The 16174-nt window shown below is 45.0% G+C and overlaps 1 protein-coding gene across 5 annotated transcripts in view; it reads right to left on the minus strand.

The window, feature by feature from the left end:
- The window catches only part of Nek11 (NIMA related kinase 11), a 226816-nt gene that overhangs the window by 167819 nt on the left and 42823 nt on the right, over window positions 1-16174 (minus strand). For all 5 annotated transcript variants that reach the window (XM_021171347.2, XM_021171349.2, XM_021171348.2 and 2 more), the window contains exon 3: window positions 7305-7470. In XM_021171347.2, coding sequence (XP_021027006.1) covers window positions 7305-7470 — 166 coding nt within the window. The remainder of the gene's footprint in view (window positions 1-7304; window positions 7471-16174) is intronic.

Consider the following 16174-nt stretch of genomic DNA (forward strand, 5'->3'; position numbering starts at 1 on the left):
CACACACACACACACACACACACACACACACAACAGCAAAAGAAAATGACATAGGTACAGATGCCACCAAGGAAACACAATTCAATAAAAAATACTGTCCATGTCTCCATCACTGTGTTGCAACACCCTAGTGGCTAACTCTAGGGGATGTGTTCAGCTGCAAACACGCTGTGTTCAAAGGTGAAGTAAATCATGTCTCCCACTTTTCTACCTCGGTGCCATTTCCTCTGACTTTAATGTCCCAACTCGACTTGACAGAATCCTTCCCACACTTCAAGTTCAAATATAATAAGCTAGCCCCAGCCAAGTTCCCACAGTCCACAGCCAAGCTATTTGTAACTACCCTTCTTGTGACACAATCTATTTTAGTCATTGATAGAAATGCCTCATTTAACTTGCCAGACAAATTCATTGAAGAAAGTTGGCATTAGGCTGAGGATTTTGCTCAGGAATCGAGCGCCTCCCTGCATGTGTAAGGTCTTGGGCTCAAGTCCCCAGCAGTGGGAAACAAAGCAGTTACCACATCATCCCCATTACCCCCAAACTACATCTGAGAACTGCACCCGACACAGAGTGGGGGCTCAGGAAAGACTCTTGGCAAGCTCAGAAAGAGCCGATAAATAATAGAGAACACCAGTTTATCCATAAGCCATGAGAACTGGAGTTGCCAAGGTGACATGAAGCTCATGTGGGTTAGGGACCATATTTTTCTTTCCACAGAGCTATGGCCTGTACTTTTCTTTCCACAGAGATGTAAGGAGCAGGATGGAAGCAGCTGCTCAGGGGACAAGGAGGAGGGGCTGGGTAAAATTAGAAACCCTCTATCCCATCCTTCCTCCCCTTGCCTCTATGGGGGTGCTCCCCCCCCACCCACCCCTCCCACCTTCCCACCCTGGTATTCCCCTACTCTGGAGCATCGAACACTTTCAGGCCCAAGGGCTTCTCCTCCCACAGATGTCCAACAAGGTCATCCTCTGCCACATTTGCAGCCAGTGCCATGGGCCCCTTCATGTGTATTGTTGGTTGGTGGTCCAGTCCCAGGGAGCTCCCTCCACGGGGCTGCAAACCCCCTCAGCTCCTTCAGTCCCTTCTCCAACTCCTCCATCGGCCTCAGTCCGATGATTGGCTGCAAGCATCCACCTCTGTATTTGTCAAGCTCTGGCAAAGCCTCTCAGGAGACAGCCATATCAGGCTTCCATCAGCAAGCACTACCTAGCACCCACACTATCGTCCAGGTTTGGTGACTGTAGATGGGATGGATCCCCAGGTAGGGCAATCTCCGGTTTCCTTCAGTCTCTGCTCTATACTTTGTCTCCATGTTTATGACACAGGAGGCCTGGTCATCAGCTACACCCACAGGCTGGCCCAGACTCCCCTGCTCTCAGCTCTGGGCCCCATCCTGGCTCATGAGATCTTAAGCACTGACCAGGATTTCCTTTACCATTTATTTTGACAATAAGTACTCCCCCCAACCCCCAGTGCCAACCTTGGCTTCCCATTAAAATCACTGAGAGATTTTTCAAAATCCTGTTGCCGAGCTGCAATATCCTGGCCAAATAAGTGAGATTACCAGAAGTGGATCTCAGGCTCGGGCAGATTGAAAGGTCTCCGGGTGAGCCCAATGTGCAGTCAAGGGCTGGAATGACCATGACACTGATGTAGACATTGTAGCTGTTTCCATCACCAAACAAGAACAGAACAGTCTGACTGCTCTAGCTCTTTCTGAGCTTACATGCTCTCCCGCCATTGCCCCTCTCTCCTAGAGAGTTACGCTCTCAACCCCTGCTGCATCTATTAACAGAATGCGCAGGTTTCTAGGACTCTTGTCTTCATTCATTCGCATGGAAGACCTGAAAGGCAGTACTGCACAGGTCTCTGGTGCAGGACACTGATGTGGCCATACAGTAGGACAAATTCACGTGACATATGTGTCAGGTGGATGTGCCAGCATTCTTCTCTTTTATCATCTGTGTCTGCCAGAATGCGGTGGGAGCTCAGAGGAAATGGTAGCGAGCCAGCTAAGGGGCACCACCTTTGAAAGCAGAAAGGGAACTGGTGGGGAGGGGGAAAGAGTCCATTCTAAGTGTTTCTGGGAACGTGACAATGAAACCCACTCTGCTCTATGACTTATACCAGCTAATACGAATGTTTCAAAAAGAAATGTCGTGGGTGCTAGCTTCATGGTTCAACCTAAGATGTGATTAAAAAAAAATGAATGAGGATATTGCTCGCATGTTGGAGTCTGAGACAATGCACATGATGTTATGCTAGCTTTCATGCAAAATAAAAAAAAAATGATTCGGCAGCTAGAGACATGGGGGTGGGAATGACTTCCTTCCAGTGACTTCCTGACATTTCCACTACACATGGGAGAAGACAGTCTTCCTAACAAAAGGAAGTCTTTGATTGGGAGAGAAGAGGGAACAGTTGAAGGGTCCAGAAATCTAGGTAGAACCTGAAGATGTGGGGTGAGGAAGAGAAAGCGTTAGAATAAGTAATGGCCTAAGCAAAGATGAGACATATGGGACTGTGGAGGAAGGACAAAGAGGACGCATAGTACCATGTCCTTCTTTTGTGGAGGACAGGAAACACCCACTGTTGAAACGCTCTGCTGCTTCAGTAGCTTTGGAACTATCAGACAATGCCTTGTACTGCAGCTCAGGCTTGCCTTGAATTTGTGATCTTCCTGTCTTTGCTTCCTTCATCCTGAGATTATAGTACTACAATACCAATTGGTGGATGCTTTGTTTATGTATTTATTATGTTCATCTGTAGTGTGTATATTCAAGGGTATATGGGTGCACATGTACATGTGTGTGCATGTGTGTATGTGTACATGTGTATATTAGTCAGGGTTTTCTAGAGTCATGGAACATATGGAATGTCTTTGTATATTGAGGGATTTTATTGTGATGATTTACAGTCTGTAGTCCAACTCCTCAACAATGGTCAGCTGTGACTGGAAAGTCCAAGAATCTAGTAGTTGCTCAGTCCCACGAGGCTAGTTGTTTCAGTTAGAAGTCAGTTCCAACGGATGTGCTGGCAGGTAAGTGCAAGCGGCAAAGAAGAATCTTCCTTCTGCCAATGTCCTTATGTAGGCCTCCAGCAGAAGGTGTGGCCCAGATTAAAGGTGTGTACCACCATGCCTGGATCTGGGACTTGTTTTGTCCCAGGTTGGCCTTGAACTCAGAGATCCCCTTGCCTCAGTCTCCTGGGATTAAAGGTGTGTACTACCTTGCCTGGGCCTAAGCTTTTCATGGCCACTATGCCTCAAGATCTCCATGCCAAGATCCAGGTGAGAAACTTGTGTCTTCCAGCCTCAAGATCTGGATCACAGGTGAGCCCTCCAACTCTGGATTGTGGATTTTAGTTCATTCCAGATATAGTCAAGTTGACAAGCAGGAATAGACATTACAGTGTGTATGCACCAGGTATTTTCCCTCTCACCCACCTCATGTTTTGAGACAGAGGCTGTCACTAAGCTCTGAGTTCATTGATTAATTAGATGGGCCAGCTCTAGGTCTCCACCTGTCCCCATCTCCCCATGCACCATACCTAGATTTTGACATGGGTTCTGGGGATGCAAACTGTGGTCCCCATTCTCCTGTAGCAGGCTCTTTACTGAGTGAGCCATCTCCTCAGCCCCTAGCTGTTCACTTTTCACACATACTCTGAGATGCCCAGTGGGTTGAGCAGCAGGTTGAACATGTCAGGGATGCATGAATATATTACAGACATGAAAGGTCCCAAAGTAAATCAGCAAAGGGGAACAGGGAGATAAGAAGAGGAGCTACTGCAGTGGTGACAATGTTCTCAGGAGATCAAGGCTTGGTTACATGTATTTCCTATATCAGTAATTTTACCTCAGTTAAGAAGAGGATAGCATCAGGCCTGATCGAGTTAAGAGTGAATTTGCATCTGAAGCTGAGAAACAAGGAGGGAGCAATGGGCACACATCATTTCTCAGGAGCCTGGGAAGAGCCAGTCTGACAGCTCAGGACCACAGACCCTTGGAAGCCCAGCAGCTGTGCAGTGCAGCTGGCAGCCATCACCATGGCAACACCCCCTCCCTGGAGAGCCACTTCGTCTATGGAAACCAACCATCATTTAAAAATTAACGCAGATAATTTTTAATGCAGATCCTCACTGGATCCGGCCTGACAAAAGCCATTTTTTAAAGAAATGCCCTTTCTGAGGACATAATTGGAACAAATGAGCAAATTTGACTAGAGATTGTGAATTAGATGGGTGGTTCTCAAACTTCAGCTTGTTTCAGACTCACCTGGTGAGCTTGTCAAAACACAGATGGCTGAACCCCACCCCTACAATGTCTGATTCAGCGCGGCTGGGCTTCAGGCCAGGACTCTGCATCTCTACCAAGTTACCAAGTGAAGCCGCCGCTGCAGATATCAGATCGGTGATAGACCGCTGAGAGTCGGTGGCCTGCATGCTCATTGTTTCGGTGCTAATTTCCTGACTTCCTATCACTTTACTGTGGTTAGGAATGAGAGGGTCCGTGGTCTTAGAGGGCACAGTAGTTGTTTGGGACAAGGGAGCTTTTGACCTGGAACTTTGTGCTCCCTTTCTGTTGCTATGACAAAACGCCCGAGGAAATCGACTTGAAAGCGGGAAGGATTCATTTTAACTCGCAGTTTCAGAGGCTTCAGTCAGTAGTCAGCTGCTTCTATTGCTTTGGGGGCTGTGGTGAGGGAGACTGTTCTGGTGAGAAGCGCACGGCTGAGAGAAGTTCCTCATGGAGAGGGTGGGCATCTGGGGAGGGCAGAGTGAGGAGGAGGCCAGAACTCTGATGCCACCCTCAAGGAATGACACCAGAGTCCTAAGGCCCTACTTTCTTCTTTTTTTTTTTAATTTTTAATATTTTTTATTACGTATTTTCCTCAATTACATTTCCAATGCTATCCCAAAAGTCCCCCATACCCCCCCCCCCACTTCCCTAACCACCCATTCCCATTCTTTTGGCCCTGGCATTCCCCTGTATTGGGGCATATAAAGTTTGCAAGTCCAATGAAGGCCCTACTTTCTAGAGTTTCCACCACTTTCCAATAAACTGGTACCTAAGCCTCTGTATCATGCAGGCCTTTGAGAGACATTCATGCAGTTCAAGACACACACTACAACAGGTTTATTTTCGAGATGTTCAGGAAAAGGCTAGAGTGTATAGAAAGGGAAAAGGGAAATAGAGAAGGAAATGTGGGGTGTAGCTAGCAATAAACCTGGGAAGTCTACGGGAATGAGATGGAGGAGATCACTGTCCTAGTCTCACAAACTGCCTGGAAGCTCAAAATTATCGTAAAATTAAAAAAGAAAAAAAAAAAGGTAAAAAGTAACCTTGCCAGAGAAAGTTAGAGCATGGCACCCATGGCTGCTGCATGGACAGTCACTAGCTGCACAGGCCACTTTATTTTAAATTAATTAAAACTAAACAGTACCCTTCAAAGACAAACGTCATGTGGAGCAGAGGGGACAAGAGCAGAAGGCAGGGCTACAGGCCTGTTCACTTTCCCCGAGCCCCCTACTGAGCAATACCTACCTCCCTTTAAGATGTTTTAAGATGAGGAGACCATTTTTAAGAATGTGCCCCAGGTATGGGAGCCAACACCTACAATCTTATTAGCTCTTGGGAGATGGAGATGGGAGTGCAGGAGTTCTAGGCCAGCTATGGCTACAGAGTGAACTTGGGAGCAGTATGGATTGCATAAGGCAATATATCAACATTTTACAAGTAAGTGAGTAAGCCGAGGTCATCAGTGGGGGAAACCAATCATCACATGTAGGAGCTGTCGTTATTTGTAAAAGTGAAAGCTTATCAACTAAAAGAGCTAAAGAAGAAAAAGTATTAAATGATAACAGATCATTTAGAGCATAGCTACATATCCAAATATCTATAACTTTGCAAATATTGGACACACATTTTCCCGAAGTGGCTATTCAATGTGCCCACCCTACACTCATCATCTTACTGACTTTCCTAACAACCCATTAGGTAGAGAAGTTACATACCTAAGCAACTGGTTTCATCACTACTAAGCTCCGCCCCCCCCCGGAATACATGTGTGTGTGTGTGTTTGTGTGTGTGTGTCTATATCTCTGCCTCTCTGTCTCTCCCTCCCTCTCCTCAAAGCAGAGAAGGAACAAGCCAAGAGAGAAGAAAGGTCAAATTGAGAATACTCAGGTTCATTTAGATGAAATTGACTAGTGGTTCCTTAGTGGGTATAGCAAATGGGTAAAGCTGCAATGGTGTTTTTTTTCTTTTTCTTTTTCTTTTTCTTTTTTTTTTTTTTTAAGATTTATTATGTATACATAGTTCTGCCTGCATGTATGCCTGCAGGCCAGAAGAGATACCAGATCTCATTATAGATGCTTCTGAGCTACCATGTGGTTGCTGGGAATTGAACTTAGGATCTCTGGAAGAGCAGACAGTGCTCTTTAACCTCAGCCACCTCTTCAGCCCCTGCAATGCTGTTTTGGGAACAATCTCTACCCTCCTTCCTGCCTCCCAGTCATATGGCACCCTCAGATTCCATCTGGCTGTCCAAAGTCTCTTAGCCAAACAAGCAGGCCTTCTGCTCCAAAAAGACTTCTTTCTTCCCAGCATAATTTCTCTAATTTTTCATTCTCTACAGCTTCTAGTGCCCTAAGAAGTATTTGGGTAGCCTGGCTCCCAGATCATCTCGACACAACCTTAAGCATGGCATCTTCTATTATGCTCTGCCCAGTACAGATATCCTGCTCATCTACCCTATACCTAACCTCGGAGCTGGAGATTCACAGATCCAGACCAGTTTCCTGGTGTCCATCTTCTTCTCTCTCAGCTTTCTAAGCTTCATGATCCTTTCAGGCTCAGTAAAACACAAAGCTCTTACTTCAAGTAAACAGAGAATAGCTGAGAAAACTGCGCGTACTTGAAGCCATAATTCACAAGTCAATAAATAGGAGAGACTTCGCCTCTACTATACTTAGATTAAGAGTCTAGATAGATAACTAAGCATTTGTTATGTTATCATAGGAGGTTTGGGCATAGATGCCCCCCCATATATGTAAAAGCATTCCGTTACAGACATTTCTTCTTAAAATAGCGCACTCTGACTGATTTGCCAAAGGGAGAGAAATAATCATTAGGAATGAGTTTGGTCACTTACTTAGAGAAGACTCCTCTGAGCTATGAGACAGGAGACTCCAGGCTTATAGATAATTCAACTTACTGTTTGATAACAGGATTTTTAAGATGTCTCTTTATATAAAATTTTTGTCATGCAACAGATTTTTAGAGAGGAGAGTCTCACCTCACAGTATTCCGTGATAATGCAAAAAGTCTCCTGCTCCACGAAGCTTTCGTGGAATCTGACAATGGTGGGATGATGGAGCCTGGAGAGGAGCTGAGCTTCCACATTGGCCTGCACGGTCTCATTTGGATTTAATTCGCCAACAGAGATTTCCTTCAGTACCTTTCTGTGGCCAAAAAACAATAAAAAGCAAAGGAAGAAACGAAAAAGAAAGAAAAGGAGAAGAAAGAAAGACATCAAGAGTTGAGAAGTCTGTTTCTCTGTTGGAAGGACGTGGTACAGAACCCCTCACCATGCCCAGGAAATAATCAGCTGCTCCAGGGCCTAGTTCTACCTGCTATGGGTCTGAGGCCCTGGGTCCCTGCCTGTCCCACCCAGTACCATGGTGCTCCACAGCCTCTGAAGGCCACATTGTGCTGCGCACTCTATGACTTATAAGGGCAGACATGGAGCCTGGAGCAGTGCAGTGGGGCACTCCCCTCCATCCCATAAGACATTCGGTTTCTTTCACAGCATCTGTTTCCATCTCCGTGTGATCCATTTTGTCTGTGGCTGCCCATCTGCACTCACCACGACTTCTCTCTCTCTGCCTGTCTTCTACACCCTCCTCCTTCCTCCACTCCCTCTCTACATCTCACTCTGTGGTTTATGGAATCTCCCTGTCTCTCTGCTTCTGCCTCTGTGTCTCTGTCTCTGTCTCTGTTTCTCTCTCTTATTCGCTCACTCACTCTCAATCCCTCCCTCTACTCTAAAATGCTCCCAAACGTTTCAATTGAATGTCAGTCCATATGCGCAATTTCTTTCTCTTCTCTCCTAACTGTCCTTGGCACACCATGCTCTGTTGCTGGCAGGATTTCGGAAGACAAAAGTTTTAACTAAAAACATTGAAGAATTGATAGAGATACTTAGAATCTCTGTCGTGGATAAATAGAGGAGCTCATTAGCTCTCCAAATCATTAATTTAAAAAAGTGTGATAGCATCATGAAGAGTGGACCAAAACACTACCTCTCCCCATCCAAGAAAAAAAAAATAGTCTGATGAGCAAACCAATTATAGTACCACACTGTAAACTAGATCGCCTGGGGACAGCACTTTAGCACGCCAATTACACTCTGCAGACAGATGCCTCTGATTGCCAGGGAGCCTGGCTGCTCATTAAGGCAAGTTCTGCAGGACTCCTGCTAGAAAACACTTTGCAAAAACTATTAAGAGTCACTACCTTGGCATCTTAGTAGAAACTCTTAATTAAAGCCTGCACAGCCACTCCTCGACTGCCGGCAGACTCCAGCCATGTCTAACAGGTGTTCACTCTGCCCTTGCCATATGGAGTGCACAAGGCTGGCAGACTCGCTGGTGTGCCCATGCACTTCTGGCCTTCTGTTTGGGAGACATCCTTACCCAAATCACTGGGTCTAATCCCAGATCTGTTTATGCCACTGTGCCCACCATTACGAATTTATATGTGATATAAACTGATGGAAGATGAATATCAGTTTACCCTTGTTAGAGAAAAATAAACGAAAGGCTTACCAAAAAAGTTGACAATGACAAGTGGCAAAAACACTTTTCCTGTCTTAACGGGGGTAAGCTTGCACAACTCTACTGTGCACTCAAGATTTCTAAGTATCTTAGTAGAAGATAAACCAGTCTGGAAAATGTGTGTGTGTGTGCTTTCTATGAAAAAAAAAAAAAAAAAGATGAAGGGGAATCTAACCAAAGGGCCAAAAGATTTTAGATTTTGACAACACATAATAAAGTTGGAGATGCGAAATGTTTTTCCTCTCTCAATGAAGGTCCTTTCAATTCACTGTTTATTCTGTCCAACTAGCTACTAACCTCAATTTCACTAAACAGGGAGGCTCCTACCACTCTTTAAAACGTGTGCTACAAGCCTTTCATTCACTAGGGCAAACCTTTCTCTCCAGCTGTGTAACTGTGAAGGAACAGAAGTTGCCTCCGGTAATGTTAACCCTGGCTACTCAGTCAGACGTGAGGCATGAGAGCTTTGGGAGCATAGTCAGCACACTCGCATGTGTTCCTGGGGCACAATCTGTGGTTTAAATGTTTGCAGTAGCAGCAGGACCTAGAGGTGACATGAGGACCTGAGCTTGGATCCCTAAATGTCAGGGATAATCTGAGGAGAGTGGACAAAGGAGCCCCAGGGCCTCGCTAGCCAGCCAGCCAGCCAGCCAGCCAGGCTAATCAGGAAATTCTAAATCCAGTGAGAAACCATATCTCAAAAAGGAAGATGGAGAAGTGATTGAGAGAGGCATCACCATGCCAACCGCTGACCTCCTTACACACCTGCATGGATGGACACACACACACACACACACACACACACATGAAATGAAAATTCTAAGTCAGACATTCTACCCTGCAAGTTGAAAGAATAAATATGAAAATGAGAAAATTCCCTTGTCCTCTAGTATTAGGGGATTAAACTTGACTTACCTTTTGGACCAATACACATGCACATGCATGCACATGCGCACATGTGCACACACACACACTCACACAGTAATGTGTTTCTCCTCTCTAAACTCTGAGAATAAAACCCTTCTAAGACAACATCATAGAGAATACAGTTTTCTTACAATGTAAGCATTTTAGCATGTTCATTTTAAAGGTTCTCCATAGTCCATGATTTTAAGTTCCTCTCATCCCCAAACAAAAGCCAACAGAGAACTGTCAGCTCCCACACAGGATTGTGGCAGGTGTGGGGCTCTTTCCAAGATGTGCACAGGCTTTGGGCTCTATTCTCTACTTACAGGAGTCTTTCAGTATGTTGGAATTTTTAAAAATCATTTATAAACATTTAGTTCTCTTCCTTAACCAGCAGTGTGCTCACACTGGCTTCATTAGATGCCAAAGAGCCTGTTAGGACTCCTTCCTGGAGAATGGAACAGATTCTACAGCAATGCATGGTGGGTACCAATCTATAGAAAAACTATTTTATTAAGACTTTTTTGAGGGAGGGGGCAGGGACAGGCCTGTTTTCATAAGTGGTACTTCAGACTGTTAATATGCCCAAAATAAAAAAAATAAATAAAAAAGAATGACATCTAAAGACACACTTTCTTCTCTAGCCTCTGAAGGGTGTATGGCAGCAGGCAGTTTAATGACATCTTCATAGTGCTTTTGATAATTTACCATGCTCTGGCTGGCATGCAACTGTAAAAGTCACAGTGGTTAAGCATAATAATATAAAAGCCTTACACAGACTTGCAATGGCTCTCTTGCTGGGAAGGAACATGTGCTATAAAAAGCTTGAACATGCTTATTTTCCAGGCAAGCATCAGCCACTACAGAATACAATACGAAATTTTCCACAGTTTTGTGCCCAGTCCCTGTCTGACCATTCAATGATAAAGCATAAGACTGAATATGCCCATAACTTAGCAGATAAAGCTTGGCCTATTAAGATAGTTGGTGTCTACCATACTGTCTGTAGGGGACACACATATATTCTGCCCTCCTTGCCTAAAAGCACAGTTACTGGACCAAAAGAAGGAACTCTGGTGGCATATCCACATAAGAGCCATATTCACTGAAGACAATCTGGAGGCTTGCCATGGCAAGGGCAGCTCATCGCTTGCTCAGTGGCTTTCAGCCTGTCACCCCTCCCTACATAACATGACAGATACTTAGTTTATCAAACTCTTGACTGTTTGGAGGAAACTATGACAGCAGAAAGGAGAGCTGTCCCTGAAGACCCAGCTTAGTTTTGCAAACGCCCTCTTCTCCTGCCTGAGTGGCATGTTGTTTTCTAGAGTTTGTAGTAAACTGACAAACTTTGGAAAGTGACTTTTGAAATTTAAGATAACTGTCACCAATTTGTTTCCCTTAAAAATCATCCTACTGTTTCTACAAATGAGACAGATAGATGGCATATCTGAGAGACTGATCATGTATTATCTCCCCCCTCCATTGTCTATGTGTTCTTCTATAATCTCCCTGTTCAACCAGACACAGACATTGCTTCAGGTCCAAGAGAGAACCACTACAAAAGCTGAACTCAGATCTCTGGCCCTTGGATGTCCAGGAGATGAGACAAGCCTAAAAAGCAAGAATCTGGACGAACGCTTGGACAGTGGGTGAGCTGTCTCCACCCTCAGAAAAGAAAGAGGTACTCTATACCAGGGAGTATGACAGGGTCAGAAAATAAAAAGGAAATGGAAGCCAGGCCCAGGAAAGAAGCCACATTAGAAATCCAAGATGTACAAGAGGGCTCAGAGCAGAAGGCCTGCACATTCTTTCTAAGACAGAGCATAGTGCAGAAACCCGAATCTTCTGTGTCCAGTTGTAGAAGGGCCTTCAAGTGGTATGTAAACACATGTACCCTAGAGAGCTCTAGAATATCCAGGATCCTGTGTGAGCCTCACCTAAATACCAACATCTCAAGAGAGGCCTGCAGGACGGTGGATGCAATCCAACAGCTTTCCAGCAAACTCAGAACTAGGATCGATTGCTTTGTGAGTTAGCATCCAACATCCACCTGCAGACAGTGGTAAATGCTCACCAACTGTGCCAGCACATGAGCATTGTGTAGCTCTGGTCCCTTCCATGTGGGAGCTGGGAAAGGCAGATATTAAACTATAAAGATATGTGTGCATGGATGCAATATAAATATATGCTTTTAAGTCTTGAATTGAGATGGATTCTATCTTAGTTAGGGTTTCCATTGCTGAGAAGAGACACCATGACCAAGGCAGCTCTTATAAAGGACACCATTTAATTGAGGTTAGCTTACAGGTTGAGTGGTTCAGTCCATTATCATCATGGCAGAAAGCATGACAGTATCCAGGCAGGCATGGGGCTAGAGGAACTAAGAGTTCTACATCTTCATATAAGGGAAATCAAGAACAGACTGTCTCATGGGCAGCTAGGAGGAGGGTCTCAAAGCCCACTCCCAAAGTGACACCTTTCCACCAATAAATCCACACCTCCTAACAGTACTACTCCCTATGGGTCAAGCATATTCAAACCACCACAAATGTTTTGACGTTAGGATAGAGTATCTGAAGTCTTCTGGCATCAGGGCTAGGAAGGCACTGTATTAGGACAAAAATCACAGGAAATAGGTTTTAAACTTAACTAAACAAGAAGTTTGGGGATTTGTTTACATTTTAAAAATTCAGCATTTAAATGTTTAGCAAAGAAGAGTTTTAAGATAGCCCTTTCTTAAATCTTTTAAGACATTTTTTTATGTCTTTCTTAAATAGAAGGACCTCCATTTACCTCCTCTGGTTGCTCGAGCCATCAAGGCTGCACATATCTGTCACTGCAGCAATGCTCCATCTCCAGACAGCTTCCTTACATTGAAGTAGTTCCCTGGGAGGTGAATCCCGCCTTCTCCAGGTGACAAACACTGATCAACAACCCCTGTGCCCCTCTCCACACCCTCACAGCCTCTCCTAAGTCGGACACTGATGAGTGGTCCATGTTCTGCGAAATTAGCTGTGCTGAACTGAGACTTGAACATAGGACTGAGCCATATGAAGAACTTACATATGTGGTGGGCAGGGCTTTCCTCTTGTTGAAGCCGGTGTTTGGCAATATCAGTGGTGATGCTAGGACCTCTGCCCTGCACCCCCCAACCTTTTTACAACAGCTGAGAGCTACCTATGACACTTTACATCTGAAGTGGTCAGAACTTAGCCAGCAGAGGCTTAACTCACTTTCTTCTTTTCCTTGAAACTTAGGCTCTTCTAAAGGAAGTTTAAGGCCACAGTGTTACTCTCCTACTTAGCAGGAGTTATCACAACAGCATTAACCTCCTGTTTGAATAACATCTCATCTTCTTTAATACAGCATATAACTTAGTAAGTGTAGAGGTATAAACAATGGCAGAGATGGATAATTTTAGCTAGTACACTGACTTTTCTTTAATGAAAAATCAAAACGTCAAGATACTTAAATCTGGAGGGAAAATTCCAGGATGGGGAAATCATATAGACAGAATTTTATTGCTGATGCTTTTCTTCCTTTGACAAGAAAAAAAAAGTATATTTTATGCCCTTGGTAAAATAAAAAGACAAAATCCCTTACTGGGTCATTACACAGCAGAAACGTGAGCTGACTCTTGCTTTTTAACAATTTAATCTTGATCTTCGCTCATTTGAGGACTGGGATCCTACTTCCTCCTGTATATTCCTCTCATCACAAGCTTGTAGCAGGGTCCTTGGTCTGGCAGGGGCTCCAATGACATTATGGTGTAAAACAAGGACAGCAGACAGAGCTGAGGAGCAGGCTGCTGACATCAGACTCCAGGGTCCGTGCAGGGTCCCAGACTGTCACTACCAGAGAGACCTTAAGGTAGGACATTTCACACTTCTGTTACCTCGCTGTCTACAGACTGCCCTCTGTGTGGCAGACACCATGCTGTGTGCTGAAGACACAAATGTGAAAAGGGTAACTAAAGCTCCTGCCTTTCAAGCGCACAGGAAGCAAGTATAAAACCGTTGTCAACTTCATGGTCAACCTACAGAAGAACTGGGAGTGAGGCTGAGAACCCTAACCTTCATCATGGAGAAAGGGAAAGCAAAATTCTTTAGACTCAAGTGCCAGGACCCTGACTTTTGTGCAAAGTTCTAAACAGGTGAATCCTACAAACCAAAAAGTGAAGCTATCGCTCTTTGCTATTTTCCCAATACAAATCAATACTCAGTAGAAAAATGGCTGTAGGTTTAGTCTTTGAATAGGGTATGAGAGTCAATAGCATATAGCTTTTAAAACAGAAGTACTTTTTACATTAAATAATATGAAAATGTGGATAAGGGCTTTTGCTGAGAGGAGATATTCTATTTTTTAAAAACAATATTTTTAATTCTGTAATAATTTCGTATAGTGCATTTTGATCATATTCACTCTTCCTCCCCTAACTCCTCCCAGACCTACTACCATCCCAGAACTACCCCACCATCCCAGACCTACCACCACCCCAGACCTACCACCATCCCAGACCTACCACCACCCGAGACCTACCACCATCCCAGACCCACCCAAGTTTGTACCTTCACATTTTAAAGTTCACTGAGTCGGATTTGTGCTGCCCATATAGTCTTGGGTATGTAGTCAACCTACTGGGGAACATACCCTTAGAAAAAAAACTATTTCCCCCATTCCTGGCAACTGTAAGTTACCAATGCTCCTCATCTAGAGGTGGGACTTTGTGCCAACTTCCTCCCTCCAGGCTGGAATTTTTGTCTGGCTTAAGTTTACACAGACTTTGTGCACACTGTCTCAAGGGCTGTGAGTTTATATGTGCAGCTGTCCCACTACACCCAGAAAACACTGTGTTGTTGGAACTGTGGCTTCCAATATGGCTCTTCCAGTCTTCCTGTCCCTTCTCGCCTGTGACCCCTGAGTTCTGGGAAGAGGGGGTATGATAAAGATGTATCCATCAAAGACTCTAAGGTGACGAAACCTCTTAAGAGACACGCCAAGCCATCAGCTACACTAACTAGTCCTTCCTTTTCTCCCTATACATCTACCGCCAACTTCCATCCAAAAGAGCCTTGAAAACTCCAGCATGTTTTCAGAACAAGAGTGAGGCAAATCCCCAGTAAGCACTCCTCTGCTCTGAGGGCTCTTCATGTGGGCAACCCTGAGAGCAGGTCCTGAGACCAAGGGTTTGTGTGCAATTAGTCAATGCAAGAGAGTGACAGAAACATGAAAGGGGGAGCTATAGAAGGGGAGGAAGCCATTACAGGGTTCATCATCAAGATAGTTACCAAGACAAATATCGGTGCCTTGGCTTTGTGATGTTATGCTGACAGTCAGTGACAACTGCGAAACTCAGAGCTCTGCTCCACAGACCAGAGATGGGGAGCTGCTCTGAACCCATCACTTCCCATCACTCCCTGGTTGCCTGTGTTCCAACTTCTCCTCCAAATTGAATGGCTCCCTTCTAGGAGAGAGGAGGGAGACTTGTCAGACTGAAGTAGCTGCTCTCATGCGGGCGCCAGTCTTTACCCAAGTCCAGGTGGGTTTTTCGGTGATGCAGCTGCCTTTGAGTCACCCCCCAAAAACTGACTCGCCCAACTAGACCTAAGTAAAAGCACTTTTTTGGTCTGTCATTGTTGCCCTATCAGAGGTGAAGAGACATTTGCTCATATCTCCCTAGGGCCACTCACTCAACAGGACTGCTTCTGGGAGCATGAATGTCCCTACCCTTCTAACCTGATAGAACAATGGAGACCCAGAACTGTAGGTATTGCCAGCGTAGGCTGAGCATATGCACAGAGCATGTTATATGCTCAGAAGACACAGACAGGACCCCAACCCCACCTCTCACAAGGATAAGTATGAAGGAACGGTCCCTGTTTTACATTCTGCTCTACTGTATCCATATTCCTACAGATGGCGGGTGTTTCAGTTAACTCTGCGATGCTGTGCCTAGCTAACAGAAACGACTTAAGGGAGGGAGAAGTCCCTTCTGCCTCATAGTTTCAGAAGGATTCAGTCTGTGGTGGTGAGGAAGGGTGAGTGGCTCTGTCCCTAGTGGGAGAAGAAGGAGGCTGAGCAGCTGTTCACAAAGAACAGAGAACAAGTCAGAACAGGAGGCATAGGCTTCAAAGGGACCTACTTCTACCAGCCAAAGCCCCCCACCTCTCAAAGACACAACAGCCTTCAAATTAGTGCTACAAGCTGGGGGCCTGAAACTTCAGGGAACATTTCAGATTCAAACTGTGTGGTGTTTGAATGAGAATGGCCCTATAGGCTCATATATTTGAATACCTGGTTGCTCTCTCCTGATCTCTCTCTCTCTCTCTCTCTCTCTGTCTCTCTCCTGATCTCTCTCCTCTCTCTCTCTCTCTCCTCTCTCCTTTCTTCTCTCTCTGTCTCTCTCTCTCTCTCTGTCTCT

This window comes from Mus caroli, chromosome 9 (assembly GCF_900094665.2).
Source record: "Mus caroli chromosome 9, CAROLI_EIJ_v1.1, whole genome shotgun sequence".
NCBI lineage: Eukaryota > Metazoa > Chordata > Mammalia > Rodentia > Muridae > Mus > Mus caroli.